A 13391-nucleotide genomic window follows, 5' to 3' on the forward strand; every position below is an offset into this window, starting at 1 on the left:
ATAATAATGATGCTCTCCAGTCTCTCTGAAGCAGCTATTAGTATCATTCCATTAGCTAATTAAGGCTTTATCAGTGCTAAGAAGTAACAGCATTAGCAACTGACACTTGGTAAAACCACCTAGAGAAGAGAGAAGCACCAAAATCATGGAGTGCCAGGGTTCAACTGAAAACAAGACTGTCAGCTCTACCACAGTCAGGAAAAGCCAAAAAAATTGTCACAATATAAACACATAAATTGTAAATGGGGTTTCAACATGTATTTTCCACATGTTATTTACCAGAGGTAAAATGTAGGGAAAACTTCATAAAAACTAGGGGTAAAAATCCATCTGATGATTATCACTGCAAAATATGCAACTGGGAACTCTAGTACTTCTCTCAGTTTTGCACCACTCTTTTCCCCTTTTAAAATTGTACTGCAATTTTGCATCATCAGAAGCAGAGCAGACAATGAAAATGCAAAATCTTTTCACTGGAAAAGCTGCCTTAATTATATAAAAGAAAAAAAAACCCTAAGAATTTTCTCCCAAACCCAGACAAATGTTTCAGTGGTTCAGAGGATATCAGTAACCAAAGGGTTCAGAGGAGTAGCCGAGTTAGTGTATATCAGCAAAAAACCAACCAACCAACCAAACACAAGGAGTGCTTGTGCCACATAAAAGACTAACATAAAAGATGTATTTGGGCATCAACTTTTGTGGGCTAAAACTCAATCAGACGCATGGAGTGAAAAATACAGTAGGCGGATATAACTATACAGCATATGAAAAGATGGGAGTTGCCTTACCAAGTAGGAGGTTAATGCTAAGGAGGCCAATTCAATCAGGGTGGATGTGGCACATTCCCAACAGTTGACAAAAAGGTGTGAGTATCAACAGAGGGAAAAATTACTTTTCTAGTGACCTTCTAGTGACCCAGCCACTCCAAGTCTTTATTCAGGACTAATTTGATAGTGTCAATTTTCCAAATTAATTCCACCTCAGCAGTGAAACCTGTTTAAATATTCATATTTGTGTGGCAGTGAACATGCCCACTGGACCACAGGGAATAATTTCTTTTTTATGTATGAGTAAAATAATATTTTTCTACCATCTTCCAAATATGGACAAGTATATTTTTGTACTTGGTATGGTAAAATTTTGTAGGAAATTTGCAAGGCTGATATAAAGGGATTGGAGGAAAACATAAATATCTGAATGACAGAGAGAGAATACAGGAGGGCTATTCTTGATTATATTGTGAGATGCTGATTTTATTTTATTTCCTTTAAGGCTTATTCTATGAGGTAGGCAGTTATACAAAGGATAGAACAATCTATTCAGAAATGAGAGCCAGTGACCAAAAATACATTTAGGGTCAGGCGTAAAGTTGGACAAATCCCAAATCTGAAATGGTATTTCTAAAGTGAAATTCATGTAACAGTCATGACATTCAAAATGGAAATTAAAATAAAATAAAATGGACACAATTCATTTTATTTTACTCAAAAGCAAAGTAGTAAGAAGGGGTGAAGAAAGGAGCTAAGAGGTAAAGCTCCGAAATTCAACACGCTGTGAAAAAGAAAAGAAAAAAAAGTTCCATTTCAAACCCTGCAAAATGTAAAACAACTTTAAAATTTTGATTTTTTCATGTTCTGATCAGCTCGTTCTATGAATATGTTGCTCTCTATTGCTTGTCCTTTAGAGAACATAACTTAATCATTTGTGAAATTGACGGGGGAGTGTTTGGTCATTAACTGAGGCTTGATTTCAGCAAAGCATTTAAGAATGTGCTTAAGTCAATCCTTCTTCAGCAAAGCACTTAAGCTCATTCTTAATGGACTGTTGAGTAAAGACCTGAATTTTTAGCTTTTATAGTGTCAAGTATCAGGGGGTAGCCATGTTAGCCTGTATCCACAAAAACAGCAAGGAGTCCGGTGGCACCTTAAAGACTAACAGATGTATTTGGGCATTAGCTTTCGTCGGTAAAATCCTCACTTCTTCAGATGCAAGAAGAAGTGAGGTTTTTTTACCCATGAAAGCTTATGCCCAAATAAATTTGTTAGTCTTTAAGGTGTCACCGGACTCCTTGTAGCTTTTATAGACTCCCGTGAGTGTGATGAGGAGTTAACCTATTAGGGCTCTGATTCTGCAACTTGGACAAACTCCTTGACCTGTGCAGGTGGCAACTCTGAATTGCAGAATTCCATTGAAGTCAATGAGGTTGTTGAATGAAAGCAATCCCTTTTCATTTACTCCATCCTTCTGTCCTTACCATATATTTTGTAGTACTTTACTCAGTATGCTTTCAAATGACTCAAGCAATGAGGTTTTGTTTAAACAAGATTAAAGTTAAGTGAGCTGAAAAGAATGAAATTAAATGGGACTAGTCATATGATTGTAAAATAAACAAAAATACAAACAACACGAAACAGTATATCCCTATTATACCTAAACCTATGGAGAACTGAAACTTGCAAGATTCTGAGCATGCTCACATCCTATGGACTTAAATGGTAGATAAATTCATCTGCTGCTTTTGAGAATGGATCCTGTTTACCATCATGTTGTACATTTGCTGTGCTGTGCATATATACCAATTATTAACAATGACTCTTTGGGAGTAAAAATGTCAAACAACATATAGCTATTTGAACTGGGAAACCAAGCTAATGTGACCTGGAAGTTCTGCACATAAGGTCACTTTTAGTGGAACCTTCTAATGGAAGATTTTGCTGCTTTCATTTAAAATCAGTCCCACAAAAAGAAAATCATATTTAACTCCAGTTCCTGATTTACCTTGAAATTTCTCCAGTGGGTAGGCTCTTCTTACACATTTATTCCTAAAGGGGAATTTGGAAGTATTGTTTGTTCAGATTACTTTATAAATAAATATCAGCATTCTCAACCCGTGTAAAGGAATCACTGTTTGGTAAAATTTTGAATATTTTAAATGGCCAATTCCTTTAAACAAACTTTATAACTTTTCATTGCCAGAATGAGGTCGACAAACTAGTAACTCCAAACTGTTATAACATTTATTAGGATCTGAATACTGCTGAGAAATGCATAATTTATGGTATTAAGATCTGATTAAGTGTTAAATGGATGTCAGGAGAGATCTCCACAGTAATCTACTTAGTTTTAATGCCTAATTATCACTTCATAGTGGAGTGAAGGCTGAATAATTGAGAACTGCAACACTTAAAGAACTCAAACAGGATTTTTGAATGGAATTAAGTGAGATATTCTATCAAAATAAGTTTAAAAAATACAGAGAAGAAAGGAGAAATAACAAAGTTATAGAACTGAGGAGGAAAATCATTTAAACAGTTTTTTACTTTATCAGTTATGCATTTAAATGGCCTGGACCTAGTTATCTGGTCTCCAGGTGAAACTGTTTAATAATAATCATTTATAAAGCCCCACCCCCAGGTACTGGATAAGGCAAAACAAGTCAAAATAAAATAAACATACAAGAAGCCACATATTTACAATCCAAACAGATAAGAAAGCAGGGAATCCAAACAGTTTTTAAAAAATGGGGGAAATGGAATGATAGGAGAGGTACAGGTTATAGCCAAGAATCCAGCAAGATTTAAGAAGTGACTGGACATTTCCATGGATAAAAGGAATAGCCAGAGTTGTAGTAATAAATGCTAATAAACTGGAAGGGATATCAAACTTCATGTTTCAGGAATTAAGACAATCTCTATCTATAAAACACAAGCATGAGACTTGGGCTTTGTCTACACGACACAGCTTTTAGCGACACGGCCGTGTGGCTAAAAGTTGGGCAGTGTAAACGCTGTTTGTTTGCACTTTTGCAAAAAAAGTACTTCCACCCCCTAGGAGCAGGGTTTGCATTGTCGACAGGAGCGTGCACCTGCTACTTACACTGCTCTTCCTGTGGCAAAACTTTTGTCTTTCGGGGGGGGGGGGGAAGAAGACTTTTTAAGACCCTGTGAATGACAAAAGATTTGTCGTTCAATTTGCAGTGTAGACAAAGCCTTAATGTTGGGGGCAGATTATCCCACAACTGCCTACTGTGGGATTCTTACACCTTCCCCTTAAGCATCTGGTACTGGCCACTGTCGGAGACAGGACACTGGACTATATGGATCCTGGTTCTGATCCAGTCTGGCAATCCCTATGTTCCTATATTCCATTATTTAATAACTTTATAAAGAATCATTCAGAAATGATCCCAAATTATTCATTCCCGATGCTTTGTGACAGAGAGTCCTGTCCCAGAACACTCCCCAGGTTTTGCTTCTTTTCTCTCCATGATTTGCTTTCTAATTTGAAAGTGAGCAAGCTGATCAGAAGATGCATGCTCTGCCCGACCACTCATTCTCTCTCTCCTTCTTCCAGTTCCTTTTTTTTTGGTAATTTACCTACTCCTCTCTGCACTAGGGAATTATGTGTTTGAAAGAATCCAGAATAGAATTGTTTATTGAATGAGACATTCCTGTAAGAGGGGCTCAGTATTAATTGGGAAGATATTAGGCCCAATATATACAGCACTGGCTCTAAAAGCAGGCAAAGTGGGTTCCGGATTACAAAGACAGTTTGGTACATACAGCAGAACCTCAGGTTCTTGGGAATGGAGGTTGTCCGTAACTCTGAAATGTTTTAAACTCTGAATAAAGCAGAATTTGGGCTCCAGATCCAGCAACTGACACTCCAGGCCAGGTTTCAGTAGCAGCTGAGCTCTCTACTCAGTGCTGGCATGAGTTTGCAAGCTTGCCCCTCCTGGCAGGGGTTTGTGTGTGTGCGCCTGTGTGTGAAAACAGCCTGTCCCTGTCAGGGGTGCTTGTGTGTGTGTGAGGGGGTAAAACCTGGCTGTGGCGAGAAGGGGTAAAAACAGCATGTCTCCCTCCTGGCTGCGGGGGAGGGTAAAATCAGAGCAGACCCCAGTGCTGCTCCTGTTCTGCTGCTGCCCTGCGCTGGCAGCCCCAGCCTGTTGCTGTAAGTGGCGGCCCGGCGTGGAGGTGGGGGGTGGGGACAGGCAGCCCAGATGTGCCTACCTTTAAGAAGCAATAGAGACACAGTACAGAATTTGCTTTTTTTTTTTTTTTGTCTCTGCTGTTGCCTGATGTGAAACTGGAAGTAACCAATGGTGTCCGGTTGACTGGTCAGTCCGTAACTCTGGTATTCATATCTTTGAGGTTCTAGTGTAGTTTACCTTATTGACCTGTTGCATTTCCACTCTCACTGAAACATTGTTAATCACTTTTTGATACAAAAACCATACAAGCCCAATGTATTTCACTAACACAATATTTAGCATAGGCTATAGATCAGTAGTTCTCAAAGCCGGTCCACCGGTTGTTCAGGGAAAGCCCCTGGCGAGCTGGGACAGTTTGTTTACCTGCCACGTCTGCAGGTTCGGCCGATCGTGGCTCTCACTGGCCATGGTTCGCCGCTCCAGGCCAATGGGGGCTGTGGGAAGCGGCATGGGCCGAGGGATGTGCTGGCCGCCCTTCCCGCAGCCCCCATTGGCCAGTGGGAGCCGCGATCGGCCGAACTTGCAGATGTGGCAGGTAAACAAACCAGCCTGGCCCACCAGGGGCATTCCCTGAACAACCGGCGGACCAGCTTTGAGAACCACTGCTATAGATACACACTGAGAGAGTACACTAAACCTTTACCAGCCTAAATCACACAAGGCAGCAAGCAGCAGGATATAGCAAACAGGCAGGCAAAAGCTGTCAAGCCATCAAAGAGTTTTCTCAGCTGCAGTATTACAATATTGAACTTCTGTAACATCATTCATTTTAATTTATAAAACAAAAGCTATTTTGGCAAGTTCTGCTATAGCTTTCCCACGTCAAGATTTAAGATTTTGTTCTTTTGTTTTATAAGAATCACGTCACATCCCATTAGATTAAAATACATACAGAAAGCCATTACTTTTCTGCCCATTTATGTCAAGAAGCTAACAGAAGTCTTATTTATACTTTATCTCTTTCAAAGAAAATCAGCTCTCTGGAGAATGAAGTGAGCAGACAGTATGAAACTCGCTTTGAAACTGAAGCCAAAAGGTGAAAAGATCATTGAATCTGATTGCTTCAGAACAAGACACACAGCTGGTTAACCAACATTATGAACGTCAAACAACCTAGACAGCTGCACATAAACCATTGTTAATTCAGCTACGCTTTCCCCTTGTCTGCATGTAATGTAGAACTTCGTTTCACTTTCAGCCATTGCTATATGTATCATATTAAGGGTTTAATTTAACTGTGAACAAAACAAGCTAGAGATGTTCTATATAGGCAATCCACTCCCACAGCCCACAAAATATTAATGAGCTGCTGAACACAGGCTGCTAGCTTTGTGCTAACAAATGCAATTTGCTAGATGATATTCAGGTTAGCAGCCATGTGAGTAAAATCTTTCTATGAAAGCACTTCATCTTCAGTCTTTTGAAACAAATACTAAAAGCATTCACTTTTTCTGGAAATTGATTCCCTTGGTCAATGTTTTGAAGGAAAAAACAAACAAACATTATCTTGAAAACTCCTCAGCTAGTGTGATTAATGAAAATGTGTCTGAAGACCTACAAGGTTTCCTTCCACCAAATATAGTGGAATTCTTTTGCTTCCATTAGTGCCAAGATTTCCGGGTGTCCACTTTAAAGAACCCTTCATTCTTCATGTGCTATATGCACTGACGGAAGACAAATCAGTCATATAACCCTTCAGGGCAAATATTGTCCCTTTCCTGCATTTTGTACAGCACCCTACATAATGAGGTCCTAATCCCAGTTGGGGCCTTTACCACAAAATATAATTATTTACTACTACTACTACTACTACTTCATTTTACAAATTGTGTAAGTAGTGATTGAGTTAAGTGGTCCACTATTCCATATGCAGAATTTACCTCTGCTGCCACGAAAGGTTGTATCATTAATATGAATAATGCCTTAGCCATGGAACAGGCATCCAATAGCCTTTAAATAAATTAAAAAAAAATTTTTTTGAGGGGAATTACACCTGTGTACACTAATCCATATTTGACCCATACCATTGCTTGAAATAGGTTTTGATGGGTACTAAAATCTTTTAAAAACAGTACTATTTTTATTAAAAGTTTTTTTGGTCCCAAGTAGTCAGAAATTCTCCATATCACTGTATGAAGGCATTGCTTAAGCACTGATTTGAAGAGAAGAAATCTACTGAATCACCAAGATTGCTTTCTAAATTACCTGAAGTTTTTTAGAGATCTCCCATTCAAGGATCAATCAACCCAACCTCGCTTAGCCTGCAAGGTTTGACAATCCAATAAATAAACTACAACTAAATAAACTTTTAATGATCAGTTTCAGTTTGGTAGCTGTGACTGGAGATGGTTCCTATTTCCAGCAAAGGCTATTCCTTTTGATATACAAGCAGATGATTAAGAAGAGGGCAAGCTGTTTCCCTCAAAGATATTTTCCCAGTGGAAGTATATGTAGGCTGATCGCAGGAACTCTTAAAGAAGAATATTATTGAATTATGAAATCTGTAATGGTGGTAAACAGTTATTTTTCATATCAGAATGCTATCCTGGGGCAGCTAATTTGTGATTTAAAAAAATCTGTTGATGTCTCCTTTTTAAATTAATTCTTTCTTTAAAATGGTTTGCAAAACTCTTAGCGCAGTTGCAGCATCTTTTCTTTTTCCTTTATTTAATTTTAATATTGGCATGCTGTTTAAATTTGTGTTCTTGATTATACCTTATTTTTTTCTCAATGGGAGGGATTCCAGGAGATAAACACAAGGAAAATGTAACACTAATGATTTGCTAATGATAGGATTATACTGATTAGGATCTAAGTTAGAAGGATAAGATGTTATCTGCCTCATACTCAAAAATTTGCAGGAGATGCAGATGACTATTTTGGGGTTGGAAACAATTGGCTACTAAATACTCCACAGTCGATAGCACACATATTACCTATTGTTATATAATGTAAGTACATCTAAACTTTAACACAATCACATTTTCATGCAAATAAACGTTAGTATGTTAATTCCTAACCTATACCCACTGATTATCTTTTCTTCATCTAGAACTCGATTCAAAGCCTATGAAAATCAATAGAAAAACTCATATTGACTGCAGTGGATTTTGGATCAGGCCCTAAAGGCCTAGAGTTACATGTATTATAAGGAGTGATACAATCGCAACTACAATAAACACACAGAATTTTTTTTACCATTTCCCAGTTTAGAGTCAAATAAATTATTCAAGAACTTATAAAAGTCTTTTACTTGACCATTGCTTTAGCTACAAATTCTTTCATCTAAGTCATTTTGAGATGAGCCCCTTTAAATAATTTGTTGTATTAGGCAAGAGTTATGATGCAGCTGAGTGTTCTGGAAAGTCCAGTTTAGCTCCTGACACTCTAATAAATTATTTGTCCTTCCTTTTGGGTCTGTCCAGAAATTTGCTAGTGATCTTGCTTAGAGATTGAACACTTGGCCAAATCAGTCTTTTTCAGCTCTCTGTCTCTTCAGCAGATTCTCTTATTCTCTCCTCAGTTGCTTTGTCCACAATACTGTTTTCATATGCCTTTTATCAAACATTCTGTACCTGACCATAAAAACCAAGATAGCAAACTACAGGCCAATTTCCCCAACATACTAGACTAGCTCCTCCTCAAGGACAATAAATGCTATGCAACTCTGCCAAGGACCTGTAAACAACTTTTAAAGATCTGGTTGGAAAATGGTAAATATTTTCAAAAAAAATATTCAAGAGAAATTAAAGTGTGTGGGGGTTTGGTTTTGTTTTGGTCTGGGTTTTTTTTTTTGGCAAATTGTGATTGACATTTTCCTTTTGCTTGCCTTTTTTCCAGTTTTTTGTCAAACTGGAAAATTTCAAATGAAAAAAAAATCACCAAGAAAAAGGTAATTTTTCATCGTCATAAAAAAAAAGAAAAGCTTTCCCAGGAAATTTCTGACTACCTCTAATATATAGTACTAAACCATATATGCAAATACTTGCTTTCTGATTGACAAAGGTTAATAATTATAAACATAATTATATTTATTTGAGAATCTGGTTTAACCAGGTTTATGTTGTAAACTTTTTCTTAAAATTCCATGAAACTACTACAGAATAACAATTACTACTACAAGTCTTAGGCCTTGTTTGCAGAGGGAACTGCACCCAGGTTCAGATCAGGTCAGACATAATGTTTAAAGGAAAACTGTGTTCCAGCCATAAGAGTGAGTCGAGAATCTGAACAGAGTTTGGGCAATGCAATGATAGTCAGATGGTTTCTGTCATAGACAAGCTTATTCTCTAGGCATGCTTAATGACACTTTTTTCAGGGTCTTCAAAAGAAGCACATATCCACTGTCACTCATGTTAAAAAACAAACATTTTCCATTAACCTCTGAGTTCACCAGGTAGTCAAGCTTTGATCTACACAGAAATGCTGCAGACCTTTGTTTGAAAGAGTCATTTTTAAAGAAAGGGCTATATAATGTGTGTGTGTGTGCACATGTGCATGCATGTGTTAGAATAAGAGTAGAAGAAGAGGCAGAAAGGGATCTAGGGGTTATAGTGGACCACAAGCTACATACAAGTCAACAGTGTGATGCTTTGCAAAAAAAGCAAACATGATTCTGGGATGCATTAACAGATGTGAGCAAGACAGGAGAAGTCATTCTTCCGCTTTACTCTGAGCTGGTTAGGCGTCAACTGGAGTATTGTGTCCAGTTCTTGGCACCGCATTTCAAGAAAGATGTGGAGAAATTGGAGAGGGTCCAGAGAAGAGCAACAAGAATGATTAAAAGTCTTGAGAACATGACCTATGAAGGAAGGCTGAAAGAATTGGGTTTGTTTAGTTTGGAAAAGAGACAACTGAGAGGGGACATGATAGAAGTTTTCAGGTATCTAAAGGGTGTCATAAGGAGGCGGGAGAAAACTTGTTCACCTTAGCCTCTAAGGATAGAACAAGAAGCAATAGGCTTAAACTGCAGCAAGGGAGGTTTAGGTTGGACATTAGGAAAAAGTTCCTAACTGTCAGGGTGGTTAAACACTGGAATAAATTGCTTAGGGAGGTTGTAGAATCTCCGTCTCTGGAGATATTTAAGAGTAGGTTAGATAAATGTCTATCAGGGATGGTCTAGACAGTATTTGGTCCTGCCATGAGGGCAGGGGACTGGACTCAATGACCTCTCGAGGTCCCTTCCAGTCCTAGAATCTATGAATCTATGGAAGAAGAATGAAGGACATTTTACAGCTATCAGAATGGCTTGTTAGCAAACATGTGAGTGTGTCTGTGCGTACAAATGTGTATGTGGAACAAGGAGGCAGGACGTAGTAGGTATCCATGCTGTAGCATCCCAAAATATTAAAATAATAATAATAATAATAATAAAAAAAACACGTAAAAGGTCAAATAGGTGTGCGCTGACACACGATTGGTCTTATACCCACTTGTAGGACTAGTCTAGTATGAATAATAACTTGCAGTTAGAAAGCATAGCATATTCCCCTTTTTGATTTTTCTCCTGCACTGATCTTGACTGTTGTTTTTCTGTTCCTACATTTTACCCTACTTCTCAAGCCTTTTGGTTTGGTCACAAAAGACAAACTATTTTTCATTTAGGACTCACTTTTGCTGAGAATTGACAGATCAGAACTCCAATCCACTAATTTCTTCTTCTTCTTCCTCTTATTCACTCCCAGTGGAGCATAAGGCGTCAACCATTCTCCTCCATTCATTTTGTTCTTGAGTGAGGCAGCAAATTTCATCCCACTTCATTCCCATGCCTTTCATTTCCTCTTCAATGGTCCTTTGCCACGTCCCCAATGGTATACCTCTCCTCCTCCTTCCTTGTGGTGTCCATCGTAGGGCAATATGAGGGTGTCTATCAGCACCCATTCTCAACACATGCCCTAACCATCTCCATCTTCGTTGTTTGGCTTCATCCACTATGTTGTTAATGCCCGTTAATCGGCTCACTTCAACATTGGTGATATGCTGGGGCCAGTGTATGTTAAGAATTCGCCTAAGACACCTTCCTTCAAAACCCCGAAGCCGACTTTCTATCTTCTTGTTGGTCCTCCATGTTTCTGCCGCATAAAGCAACACAGAGCGGACGTTCGACCTGTAGATCTCTACCTTGGTTTTCATTTGCAAGATGGCCAACCTCCAAATGTTCTGAAGTCTATAGAATGCAGTTGCTGCAAGACCGATTCTGGTAGATATCTCCTTCTGAATATTACCATCAGCCGATATGTAACTACCAAGATATTTAAAATCGTTCACCTCCTCCAATTCTACGTCACATACTACTGTCGTCGTCGAGCTGGCTGTTTTTACTTTCATTGTTTTGCTCTTACCGGCGTGGATATTAAGTCCCACGCACCTTGCTGCTATACCTACTCTATCAGTCTTCTCTTGGAGGTCCATCTGAGAGCTTGAAATCAGGGCGATGTCATCCGCAAAGTCACAATCTTCAATATGACCAGAGGGTCCCCATGCGATCCCTCTTGGCCTAGCTTCGGTGGCTTTCCGCATCACCCAGTCTATAACCACAAGAAATAGGATGGGCGAAATAACACATCCTTGTCTAACTCCCGTTCTCACATGGAACCACTCGCTCCGCTGTCCTTCATGGCGAACACAACACTTATTATCGGCATACATATCTTTGAGGATGTTAATAACTTTCGGAGGGAATCCATATGTTTTTAGGATATTCCAGAGAGATGGATGGTGGATGCTATCAAATGCCTTCTCGAAATCAAGATAGTTAATGAACAGTGGCGAGTTCCATTCAAGGGATTGTTCCATTATCATACGTAATACAAATATCTGATCAACGCATCCTCTCCCACTCCTAAATCCAGTTTGTTCTTCCCTCAGGACCTCTTCTACTGCTTGTCTTATTCTCCGTAACAGGACTCTGCAGAAAACCTTCCCGAGCACTGATAACAGGTTTATACCTCTCCAATTATCACACAAAGACAAATCACCCTTCTTTGGTAATTTCACAATGATACCTTTCTTCCATGCTTCAGGTACTTTCTCTTCTTCCCATGCCTTGTTGAATAGCTCCTCTAGAATCCCGGCACTCATATTCAGGTCGGCTTTTAGCATTTCTGCGGTTATTCTATCTTCGCCTGGTGCCCTATTTTCTTTTGTCTGTCTAATGGCCTCTTCTATCTCTTGCTCTGTGATAGGCCCTTGTTCTACCTCCATCTGAAAACTCGTTTCCTCTATTTCAACTACCTCTTCAGGATTTGGTCTATTTAGAGTCTCTCTAAAATGCTCTGCCCATCGATTAATTTGTTCTTTCTCTTCTATCAATATTCTCCCATCCTTTCCTCTAACCGCTGTTGACCTATTGCTGAACCCTCCTGTCAAAGTCCTCGTGCTTCTATACACAGTTCTTGTGTCGCCCCGCACGACTGCTGACTGTGCCTCTCTTGACAGACTGCTAATATAATCCCTTTTATCTTTTTGAACACTTCTCTTCACAGCCTTGTTTTTCTCCCTGTATTCTTCATTTGCAGCTTTCTGTTGTTCACCACTTCCAGTCAGCATACGTAATTTTGCTATCTTCCTCTCCTCAATGAGTTTGTATGTATGATCTGAAATCCATACTTTCCGCTCTCTTCTCTTATAGCCAAGCACTGTTTTGCTGGCCTCCGCATATACCTTCTCAACGTTGTCACAAATAGTGTTTATATTACCAGTTTGCAAATCATTTAGAAGTTGAAACTTTTTCGAGAGCTCCAGTATGAACTGTGCCTTTACCGACGGTTCTTTCAACTTCCTTGAGTCGAAAATTTGTTGCCCATAAACTTTCTTCGTTTTTCTCAGTTTTATCTGAAGCTTACTCAATACAAGGTGATGATCGCCACCTACATCTGCACTTCTTGATACTCTGGTGTCCAACAACGACCCTCTCCACTTTCGATTGATCGCAATGTGATCAATTTGGTTCCTGGTTTTCCCATCCGGTGATATCCACGTCAACTTGTGTATTGTCTTGTGTTGGAAAATTGTTCCACCTATCACCAGTCCATTTTCAAGACATAAATCTACAAATTGTTGACCATTATCATTTCTCTCTCCACTAAGGTTATGATAAATTAATTGACTGGTCCTGGTGCATCTCATTGCCAGTCTAACAGGATTTAGCATCATCGTACTGCATCTAGTTATCAAGATCAAAAATGTCAAACTTATGTGCCATAGGGTTGCCAATTTTGGTTGGATGTATTTCTGGAGATTTCATACCATGACACAAGCTTTAATTAAAAGTTAATTTTTAGGGCTGTTGATTAATTGCAGTTAAGTCACGCAATTGACTAAAAAAAGTATTCACAATGAAAAAAAAATAATTGTGATTAATCGCACTTTTAAACAACAGAATACCAATTGAAATTTATTA

General features: G+C 38.8%; 1 protein-coding gene across 1 annotated transcript in view; it reads right to left on the bottom strand.

The window, feature by feature from the left end:
* The window catches only part of LOC123366636 (protein eyes shut homolog), a 55491-nt gene extending 42347 nt beyond the window's left edge, over positions 1-13144 (bottom strand). The window contains exon 1 of the mRNA XM_045010283.1: positions 12688-13144. Coding sequence (XP_044866218.1) covers positions 12688-13144 — 457 coding nt within the window. The remainder of the gene's footprint in view (positions 1-12687) is intronic.
* Positions 13145-13391: the final 247 nt, after the last annotated feature.

The sequence above is a fragment of the Mauremys mutica genome, chromosome 3 (assembly GCF_020497125.1).
Source record: "Mauremys mutica isolate MM-2020 ecotype Southern chromosome 3, ASM2049712v1, whole genome shotgun sequence".
Taxonomy (NCBI): Eukaryota; Metazoa; Chordata; order Testudines; family Geoemydidae; genus Mauremys; species Mauremys mutica.